Below are 10,988 nucleotides of genomic sequence, written 5' to 3' on the forward strand. Positions count from 1 at the left end.
TCTAGTGTGTTCTTTGTTTAAGGTTTAGGGTTACTCCTTTCGATTCTCAGTCACCACCGCCACCAGCAATTTCAACTCAGTCTTCATGCCCTTCTATCGCTACCGACTCCGGCGAAATCGCTGCAACGACAACACCCATTCTTTACAAAATCAACCCCTCACCCTTACTCGACCTCTCCTATTTCACTCTCCAGACCCGTTTCCCGCCACCGCCCCGGCTGCCAAATCAAACCCAACCACCACCAAATCACATCGCAAGCACAAAATACAAACATAGTCATACCAACTCACTTAATACATGTATATAAATCAACCCACGTGAATCAAGCTTCTGGATCGGTTGAATTAAGCGCTCAAAACCTAATCCCCTTTTTCGCTATGTAACCCACCGCCTCTGTTGTACATATAAACTGGATATCTTCTTTGTTTTTTATTTTATTCTCATCCAGCTATACGCACACATGCACACAAAGAAAAAATACGGATATCAGATGTATTTTATGTGTTTTTTAAAGGAAAAATACGAAATAAATACAGTTAACTAACATTTTTAACGTTTTAATGGACGGAATGGTAGTATAGTTAACGGCTCATAAACGGAGTGGTACCACTTGTAAGTCAAAAACGCGAAATGATACCATTTAGAGAAGTCAATTACACAATGGTACCATTCATAATTTCCCAAAAAAAAATAGAATGTGTGAGACTATCCTTTTGCAATATATTTAAGTTTTTTTTATTTTACTTTCCTAGAAAAATGTGTTGAAGACAAATTGTCCATTGAATGACCTTAATTAGTTAATTATTGGGGAAGAGACTTTCTGAATGGATTCCCTGCTAAGCCCGCCTTGCATGACTTTCCGTACAATTTTAATAAACCTTACGATTCTGAAGATATTCAAATAAAGTAAGCAATCAAAAATATAGCAAACTATGACTGGTGTAGCTTGTTAGATTTGAAAGCAATCTATAAAATTAACTATATAATTTGATGTGGCTAAACTATGAGCATCCTAATTATAAAATCATTTCCTGATACTCAATAGAGATTAGAGAATCTGCTCAAAAGAAAACAATGCTTATTCATTACTCACTTCATTTCTGCTAAGAAAATACAGTCACTGACTCACTGAAGTAACTTCACTATGCGAGTTCCACAGACAGCTCTTCTAATAGCATTCATACAACTTTATATCCATTTTAAGTCGAAAATACGCAGCACCCTGAAAGGTATCAGTGGTAAAAGTTGCGATGCCTCGTGTCATGAAGAAATCCCCGGTCCCTCCGACGACAGAAAGATCCCTAGTTTCTGAGTCCATCATATCTGCACCCATCATGTTGATGGTACCTGTGTGTTGAGTCGAATTGAAGATCAAAGTGCATGAAAACCAAGCATTATATGTGCTTTTCATGTCATAAAAGTATAAGCCTTGAGCTCGTGCCACAGGTGGAGACAAGAGATTTTGATCTTCTGTCAAAGGATCATCGAAGATTACCAGCTGTCCGAATTTGAACTTGCCAAGGGCAGTTGCATTGGCGGAAATAGCAGATGTTGCATTCTCCTTGTTTGTGCCATTGAAGATAATGTCGTGGTAGTGTAGCACGATTCGCTTGCATGGCTTTCCTTCCCTGATGGTGGCCTCTGCACTAGCACACATCAAACAAAATATTACAAAGAAAATGCAACAAGATTTCTCAACTATTCCTCCCATAGCTAACTATTCACTTGACACTGAAATGCTTAAGTTTACTACACCTATTAGTTGTGGTTAAACTTCAAACTTTCTGCGGCTATTATAGAGCAAAATAAAAGATACCATTTGTCTGGTAGGCGCAAGCAAAGTTTCGATGAAGTTTATCAAAAGGAATATAATCAGCAACTGACCTACCACAATGTCAGTGTCATGTACATGCACCTACATCAATCTTAAAAATTTAAAATAATGGTCTAATGATTTCATATTCAATGCTCATAAGGGCCATATGCAAGACAAACTATGCGTGCAAAAAACCAAAGCAGGAATCTTACAAGTAGCAGTCGAGAAAGATACTTCTCACTCTCTTCCAAAGATAGTACATTATACTTTAAGCCTCTGCAAATTTGAATTAAACAGAACAGACGAATCAGTGATACCCTAGTGGTATAAGGCTGGATCCTTCTCCTTCCTTTTGAAACGTCTTGGTAATCCATTTCAAAATCAATTATCAAACAAATGAATCTGTAATGCATTTCAAGTTGCAAACGAAACATGAGCAGAGTTGCAAATATTTATTAAAAAAGAAGCCTGGTAGCATAAAAAACTGGAGCACTTTAGTGCCTTGTGAATTTTGTATATAACGTTACATTTGTTAGCGCCATTAAACTACAGAGTGACATAGTTATTGACAATCTAATCAAATGAACAAGATGCCATGTGGCAAACCAGACTTTGATGCCCTAAAACATTTTGAGAATGACTAAATAGGCATTCAGAGTCAGTATGCAACAATGAGAAACAAACTATGTTTCCCATTCTATAGTGAATAAACAGAGGAAGTACGATGCATAATTACAAGGTAAACAAGCAAAAGGACTTGATTAACAGACCATCTCTACAGAATTTCACAATTTTTACTCTAAGAAAGTAATTCATGATATAAAAAGAAAACAACCGTGTGATCCATCTCTGGCCAATTCAAATTTAGGAAAGATCACTGTTCAAGAAAATAATCAAGCCTCCACTCTTAACTTTATATTTGACAAAGAAACTAGAATTGTCACATAACTCAAAATACATGTATTCCAATAGGACCGGTAACAAAACAAAACATTCCCGAAAAACAGAAAAAGAATTTACGATTCCACAATGACACATAAAATAAGTTTTCACAAAAGCTTCTTTAATATGGCATAGTTTCAGTGATTGGTCAGAGATACACTCGTTGATATCATTAACTGGAAGAGTGATAATGAAGGAAAAAACAGTTCTTCTGAGAAGCATATTAAACAAGTCAAAATCTTCCAACATATTTATTGACACAATTGAGAACATGTTTTATTCATCAGATACAGTGAGTTCCCCAACTTAATTTTGAGGCACAAATTCAGGTCATGTTATGACAATGAAGTATAGTTTGCACTTTAAGATCAAACCTAATCGGTTTCAATACTGTACTTATAGAAACAAATCTATGAAACTGTTATGTTATAGTGTGTGCCTGTGTGGCAACCTAATTTTTAGAAAGACCTTAAAGCCACTCAGATTGGACCTGTATCTCTGTCAAGCAGATCCCCAAAATCTGTAGACAGGTTTTCGTAATATTGTTGTACCACCAACACGGAGGCTGTTGTTGAAAATTCTGATGAGGTCAACAAACACCCGACAGGTCCTAATTCTGGGGATTCAGTGTTCCTATTCAAAGCTAAAGCTAGTTCACCCTCAGGCAACCGGCCGACCAGAAACAGATCGCATCGATTATGTTCACCAATAATGCCAACGGTTTCCGCAACATTTCTGACAAACTTTTCCTCGTATGTTATAGAGCAGTTATTGGACTGTGAGTCCTTGAATTCAGTTAAAAACTCATCGTCTTGAGAAACCAATTTAGCAGAAAGATCAGCATTTCTCTCAACTGGGATAATTTCTCGAAGAGACTCTAATTCAACTATGAATCGGATTACGGTCAATCTGATGCCGGGGTGCTCAGCCATGCGTGCCCCGTAAGCAAGGGCTTCACGATCGTCACGACCACCAAAAAAGAGGACGGTTACAGAGTAGGAGACATTGCTTGCAGGCACATGCGTTGTTCCACCAAGTCCACGATCAACAAATATCCCTACTGAGCACATAGCATGCTTGAGAACCCTCATGTTGACTCCATGGAAGTCAGTTCGAGTGGTCTCCAAAGAGCCATCCAACCTTTGGTGCTTGTGGAATGGCAAAATAATGATTGCTGCTCGCTTACCCTCAGCAGTTGTGCAAATGTCTTCATGCATGTCAGAGAGAGAAGATATTGATATCATTGGCCTTACAGACACCTGGCTTAGCTGACAGAATGTCTCAAAAGCCACAACTACTTGGTTAGAATCTGTACGCAATCCTTTGTTCCAAAAGGGTAAGCCATTCCTTCTAGCCTTGTGTACCATTAATATTGCTGAAGACCTCTCTGAGAGCTCCTTGAGGTGCATCGCATATACACATAGTCCCTCACGCTTATCCATTCCTCTGGAAGCCTCTAGAAGATTTATAATAGAAGGGATGCTTCTAGAGCTATGGAAACAAGCCAATATCCGAAGTTGCGTGTTTGAGTTTTTCCTCTCAATTGTTCTGTGCTTGTAATCAGTTTTTCTTCCTCTTCTAGAAGGCTTATAAATGGCCATGACTATTGGAGTGGTGATGAAAGTTGTAAAGAGAGCCATTAGAACCATAATAGCAAATGTCTGATCATTCAGTACCTGTTATAGATCACAGTATTTCAATTAACTACTTGATAATAAAGACAGTCGAGAATGATATAGAAACACAGAACCACATCACTAAATAAATTAGTACTATCAAAAACTTGCCTTTCTATCTTTGCCAATGTTGAGGACGATGAGCTCAACCAAACCTTTACTGTTCATTAGAAACCCCATTGCGAGAGCCTCAGTCAGAGGCATTTTGCAGGAAAGAGAAACCAGAACAGTTCCGACAATCTTTCCAATGCAAGCTGTGATTATGACCAACACCAGAAGACCCCATGATTGAAGCCCCTGAATTGTAGCTACATTCGTTTTCAGTCCACTTGAAACAAAGTATAAAGGAAGGAAGAGTCCAGATACAAGATCCTCAACCTTTTCCACTAGTGCACCTGCAAGGGGCTCATCCTTTGGAACAAGGATTCCTATCACAAAAGCTCCAAACATGGCATGAATTCCAATAGCATCAGTAACAAACCCTGCTGCAAGCACAATTGCTAATGTAGCACAAATATATGTCTCATCCACTGGTTCACCTTGATGGCAACGCTTGCCTATCCATTTAAATATTGGTGGGACAATGAGAAACGAACAAACGACAAAACCACACCCAGAAAGAAAGACCCAAAACGAGACAATAGGAGAGACATTGTTGCCAGATAGTGCAACAGCGAGGGCAAGTAGAATCCATGCAGCAACATCATTGACTGCTGCGGCTGACATAGCCATTCTCCCAAGATCTGTTGTTAAAAGTTTCAATTCTGCCAGTATTCGGGCAAGGACAGGAAAAGCAGTAATTGAAAGGGCAACACCCATAAATACGAAAAATGCAGTCCCATTCACACCTTTCGCAATGGTCTGTCGAAGGACATATGATGTACCAATTCCTATTGTAAATGGGAGGCCAATTCCTGCCATAGCAATGGCAAGGGCATTCTTTCCAGTCCTACGAAGGGATCTAGGATCCAATTCCAGGCCAGCAAGGAATAAAAAGAACAGAAGACCAAGATTAGCAAGAGTGTCCAATACTGTGATACTCTTAGGTGGAAAGATTGCCTGCAGATAGTCCTTGTTTCTTCCCAGAGCTGATGGTCCAAGTAAAATTCCTCCCTGTCGAAAACAGAAAAACAAAATTCATATACAATACAACCAAAATATGCAAATTGCGAAGTTTAATCAGTACACAACACACTATAAAGTCAATCCCAAATTCTGTATAAATGAAAACTAAATTGAAATAGCATGAATTTAGTAAAAGAGAGAAAATAACTTACAACAATCTCTGCGATCACTCGAGGTTGTCTTAACGGCCTTAACAAAATAGAAAGACCCCGAGTGACAATTAAAACCACACAAATCTGCAGAATGGCAAGAGGGAGTGCAAAATCAAGAGGATTATCTCCTTGGAAGACTCCATTTGAAGTAGCCTTCATTGGATGTGGACAAGTCTGTCCTATGGTACCATTGGAAGCCATTATACCAATCAGAGAAACTGAACACTCCTACAAAAGGACGCACAGATTCCGAATACTCAAGTAGCAATATTAGATGAAGAAATTCAAACCCACAAAGTAGCTAAAATTCATTCAGACTGACATAAAGAAAGTTCAAATTCACATAAAGACGGCCCTTTTCTTGAATTGAGGAAGCTTACCAAAAAACTCAAGATTATACCAAAAGTACTTGAATTCAATGTTTTCAAGCGAATTGCAAACTACTTTAAAACTCAAAACATACACAAAAAGTCAGATCTTCAAATTTTCAAAACTAACCTTATTCTCAAGTTGGAACTATCCAGTAATCACCTTAGAATCACGATTAGACTCGGATAGATCACCCCATAAAATCCTGATTCACATTAACAACAAATTGTCTTCAACTTTCATCACATACATTCGAAATTGAATATTCAGTTGGATAAAACATCAAGCATAGTATATACCATCAAGATTCAAGAATACCCAGATGTTAAGTCAATCTCATATAGCTAAAATATTCAAGACTTGGGTTCAATGTCAAATAGTTCTGACAAGAATATCTAGTTTAGTAATCTATGACTTCATCACTAACTAAGAAATATAAGAGACAAAGCCTTATCATGTAATCCATGACTACCAATATATCAAAGTATATAAAAAGAATTATTTAATAATATGGTTATGTGTGAACGCACCTGAGTCCTGATGGTTTAAGGAAGATCTTGAGGATGTTTCACGGAAGTTGAGAGGCTACCAAACTCGATCTTGTCTTTTTTTGATGATATATTTACTCTGTTTCTTGTTTCAGTTTCAAAGAAGCAACAGAGTAGCATGTTAGCGGTGAAAGTTAAAACAAAACATCAAGTTTGTGTAATTAATTAATAATATTAATAATACAGTATCTTTTAAAGAGATAAAGTAAGAATATTTTTGTAAAAATTACGAGTTGAACAGAATTGATAACTGTTAAATCTTTCCGCCACGTTACCACCGAAAGTGAAGAATCTAGATGCCGACACAAAAATTTAGTGTTTGTGTTTATATTTTGAGTACACGATGTCGTGTCGGTTTTGTTTTTGTCCTTTGACACACGACACAACACGAGGTACACGAAATAAATATAATTTTATATCTAAATATTAATATTTAATTATAAATATGTATATTTATAATAAATATGTGTATATTTTCTTTTAAAATAATGTATAGTTTATAATATTGTAAGTATAAATGATTTAAATATATATTTCATATAGTTCTGTAAATTTTTTCCCCAGAAATCTAATATTTACAGTAATTTATATATTTATTTATATTTATATTTATATTTAAATTCGATTTTACACTAAACACGACACGAAAACAGAGGTACACAACATAAAAATACACGAACGTCAAACGGGTCGATTTTGTGTTTGGATTTTGAATACACGACACGAAAGTACACGATCCGAACGAATTGTCAGGTCCAATCCTTTGTCTCCTTCTGGTGTCTGCATATATATCCCTTCTTTTTTATTGGTCAAGTTTTTTACCTCCGTTTAAGATAAGAGTCTATTTATAGATGCGCTTAGAACTCCCGGATGTATAGTTTGTTTTATCAAAAAATTTAGTATTAGTTGTTTCTCAAACAAATGTAGGGGTGAATTTCCTTGATATACTAATATCTTTGTTTTACCCAAAAAAATTCATTATATAGAATTTACTTTTAGTAGATTAAATATTATATAAGAAAACATTTCAATTTTTTAATATTATTTTAGGTATAAATAAATTATATTTTATTTTTTAATTTAATAATATCAAATATTTGTTTTCAAAATTTTAATTAATTATTTAATATAGAAAATATGAAAATATAAATTACTATATAATATTATATAAATATCATATAGAAATATTAGTTGATTATGTACTATATATAAAAAATTTAATAATAAAAATGTACATTATATAAATTTGAAGAAGTTTAACGATGAGAAACTATTTAAGAAAAACTAAGGAGATGATATAAATCGTGCAAGATAAAGAACTGACTAATAAAAAAAAAGAAGATATATAAAGACACACAAAAAGGATACAAAAGATCCAGCAATTGGGACATTAAACCAAAATGAAACCAAATATGTAAAGCACGTAATTCGCAATATTAAATCGAGCAAAATTAAAATATAATTAATCCGAAATCTTGTTATAAAGATAGCTATTACTAATCGTTAACCTAAAATAAAAAAAATAGTAACTAGCATCTATAATTCACAATTAATCACAAAATCAATAGACGGTTTTAATAAGACACTATTCTTCAAAATTATAATAGTAATTTGTAAAATATTCGTAAAACAATCCAACCCTAAATTTATATTTTAAAAAAGTTTAAAATTTGAAATAAAAATAAAACTATTACAAATAACAAAGTCTTCCTCTATGATACATTTTGGTGGTGACGACATTTTATTTTTATTCGTTCGCCACACTTTCTTAGTGATGAGGATATAAAGTTCAATTATTTGTCTTTGATAAATTAAAAATGCACACTTGTGCATATCTGTGAGTATCCTAAGACTAGAAAGAACTATAACAAAAATTATGAACATGTTCAAATATAAGACAATTGCCCTGATACATATTTATTTCGTTTTATTATTGTCTTAAAACATTCTTATGTCTTATTTCTTGTATAGTTTAGAACAATATATATAATATCTTATACGGAAATCAGAAAATCACATACTCAAAATATTCTTTTTGAAAATATTAAAATCAGTCAAAAAATACTTAAATCAAACCATACAAGCTGAATAATTCAGGTAATCTTAAATCATATATCTAATCAACCAAAATTTTCTCATATCAAAATGTGACCATCACCATCTCCTCTACTTAGAATGATAATTGATTGTTTTGACCCTTTAGAGGATATTTTCTGAAAAAACTTAAAACATAAAAGTTGTAGATAACACAAGCTCTTTTTTAAAAGATATGGATCGTCAAACGGAACTTATAATAAATCAGTCATTCAATCATCCGTTGACTAAGAATTTAAAGAGAAAAAATAAACCTGAATAAATTTTGTAATTCAAAAAATAGTTCAAAACATAATTTCAAAACTAAACAAAAGTTTTAGAGTATTGAAAGAAATTTCCGCAATATTAAGAATCACAAAAAACTACTCCCTCCGTCCTTCTGATTTCTATACACTTTCCTTTTCGGGATGTCTCATTCAATTCTATACATTTCAAAACTTTCCCAAAATAGTAAATATTTATAATACAAAAATTAATGGGTCCCACTAATTTACCTACTTTTCTTTCTCTTTCTCATTACCTTACATTACTTTATACACTTTTCTTAATCTCCGTGTCAAAAAAAACGTATATATCCCAGAGGGACGGAGGGAGTAACAAATTTTGACAAAAATTGAATTCATTACAAAATTTACAAGATAGCTTTGTGAGGATAAAATCCTATGAATTTTCAATAACAAAGATGATGAACGTCTTGGCAGCTCACAAAAAATGGAGTGAGGCAATAAATCAATATTTAAAGTTTTTTTTTTGAAAAAGGAAAATAATTTAATAATGAAAAGCCATACAGATATAATCGAAATTGAACAAACGCAGAATTATATCGCCGTTGAATCCTTCCTTCTTCGGTAGGCAACTAAACGATTTTTTGAAGAGATATGTACATGCTGTAATACTCTCAATGTTGTTTTGAGCAATCGACCATAAATGCATCACCATACAAACCTTTATCACTGAATCAACATCATGAAAATCCCGCAGATCTGTAATCCCGGACATGATGAACACACAAAACCCAAACAAAAATCAAACTCTCACAGATGGAGAGACCAAACAAAACCCAAATAAATTGGGAACTTATTGAAGAAAACAAGAGATTAACTAATTAATAGTAAGAAAAGAAGACAAGATTGGGGCTTTGCACCGGTGAAAACCGATGGAAGCCCCTCAAATAAAAGAGACGGTGGCTACTTCAAGGTGAGAGAAATTTAGGGTTTCAAAAAAAAAAATGCCTACACTCCTTATTAATATTTAAAGTTTTGAAATCTTAATTTTAAAGTTACCATTATTTGAATACAAGTCTTATCCATATCTTTGCTTCATTAATATTCAAATTTAAATCCTAATTATATTCCAATTTTACTTTTTTCATTATAAATTACATGATATTACAAAATCGAAGAAACCAAAGTCATTGACATTCATAATAATAATAATAATCACGTAATGGATTGATGTTAGTACTAAAATATAAAAGTTATTATATTACCATATTAAATCATTAGAATAGCTTCGTTGAGAAGATATATACTATTTAACCTTGGGCTAGATATAACTAGCTACTACCCGGTCTGGTAGCATAAACTTAAAGATGATGTGGTAGTGCAAGGGTACTTTCTTTGTTGCACTGTGATGAAGATAGAGGCATCTTTGGTCTCAAATAAAAGGTTAAGAACATAGCAAAACAAGAATGAGAAAAACGTGTTCATCAGGTATGTATAAATGAAACAAGACTAAATGTCATCCATTATTCAAGAAGTTGTACCGTTTAAAGGAATAACAACAATTTTCATTAAAATTCGTGATTGAATGTTGAAATATATAACATTAAATTATAATTATTTTCTTTAGAATTTTAATAGATAATTGGAATCTTTAACTATGTGTTATAACCGATAATCAGTCGTGAGATAGCACCAGATAATATCGCAACATGTCTAAAAAGTTTTGGGATCCAAGGCATACTTTCGACCAATTTAGCTATACTAACAACTCGGCCTCTTACACTACGTCCGATTATCAAATTAGTTAAGGTTTCAGCATAATTAACAAACTTAAATCAAATCAATATTATCGTAATATATAATAATCTTTATAAATGGATCAACATTTCTAGATATTTAGCTAGACTAACGCCCCTCTTACACTAGGTTCCAATTATCAAATTAGATGCGTAAAAAGTTCTTTTCATAGTACAGTTTCATAATATAACAATTAATAAGAAATAATATGAAAAATTATGCGAGTATTCACATGTCAAAAAAT

The 10,988-nt window shown here is 33.6% G+C and overlaps 2 protein-coding genes across 5 annotated transcripts; both read right to left on the reverse strand.

The window, feature by feature from the left end:
* Positions 1–1,062: 1,062 nt before the first annotated feature.
* Positions 1,063–2,843, reverse strand: LOC135148285 (dirigent protein 5-like). 2 transcript variants are annotated; one of them, XM_064082727.1, is made up of 2 exons: positions 2,030–2,843; positions 1,063–1,647 (listed from the first exon to the last, which is right to left on the reverse strand). In XM_064082727.1, exons 1-2 carry the CDS (start codon positions 2,077–2,079, stop codon positions 1,170–1,172), a joined length of 528 nt encoding a protein of 175 aa, XP_063938797.1. In that variant the 5' UTR covers positions 2,080–2,843; the 3' UTR covers positions 1,063–1,169. The 2 variants fall into 2 exon arrangements, with proteins under 2 accessions (XP_063938797.1, XP_063938796.1); XM_064082726.1 differs by lacking the exon at positions 2,030–2,843 and adding an exon at positions 1,917–1,933 and having other exon boundaries at positions 1,063–1,885.
* Positions 2,844–2,982: 139 nt separating this feature from the next.
* On the reverse strand, positions 2,983–6,761 carry LOC108199678 (cation/H(+) antiporter 18). 3 transcript variants are annotated; one of them, XM_017367612.2, is made up of 5 exons: positions 6,612–6,761; positions 6,211–6,286; positions 5,713–5,940; positions 4,547–5,548; positions 2,983–4,435 (listed from the first exon to the last, which is right to left on the reverse strand). In XM_017367612.2, exons 3-5 carry the CDS (start codon positions 5,911–5,913, stop codon positions 3,239–3,241), a joined length of 2,400 nt encoding a protein of 799 aa, XP_017223101.1. In that variant the 5' UTR covers positions 5,914–5,940; positions 6,211–6,286; positions 6,612–6,761; the 3' UTR covers positions 2,983–3,238. The 3 variants fall into 3 exon arrangements, with proteins under 3 accessions (XP_017223101.1, XP_063938795.1, XP_017223099.2); XM_064082725.1 differs by having other exon boundaries at positions 6,211–6,284; positions 6,617–6,693; XM_017367610.2 differs by lacking the exon at positions 6,612–6,761 and adding an exon at positions 6,381–6,594.
* Positions 6,762–10,988: the final 4,227 nt, after the last annotated feature.

Source organism: Daucus carota, chromosome 8, assembly GCF_001625215.2.
Source record: "Daucus carota subsp. sativus chromosome 8, DH1 v3.0, whole genome shotgun sequence".
In the NCBI taxonomy this organism is placed as follows: Eukaryota; Viridiplantae; Streptophyta; class Magnoliopsida; order Apiales; family Apiaceae; genus Daucus; species Daucus carota.

Coding starts and splice junctions, on each gene's coding strand:
- LOC135148285 (XM_064082726.1), bottom strand. CDS start 1,712: ATGGGAGGAATAGTTGAGAAATCTTGTTGCATTTTCTTTGTAATATTT.
- LOC108199678 (XM_017367612.2), bottom strand. CDS start 5,913: ATGGCTTCCAATGGTACCATAGGACAGACTTGTCCACATCCAATGAAG. Junction 5,549..5,712: donor GAGTGATCGCAGAGATTGTT/GTAAGTTATTTT, acceptor TGTTTTCGACAG/GGAGGAATTTTACTTGGACC. Junction 4,436..4,546: donor ACATTGGCAAAGATAGAAAG/GCAAGTTTTTGA, acceptor GATCTATAACAG/GTACTGAATGATCAGACATT.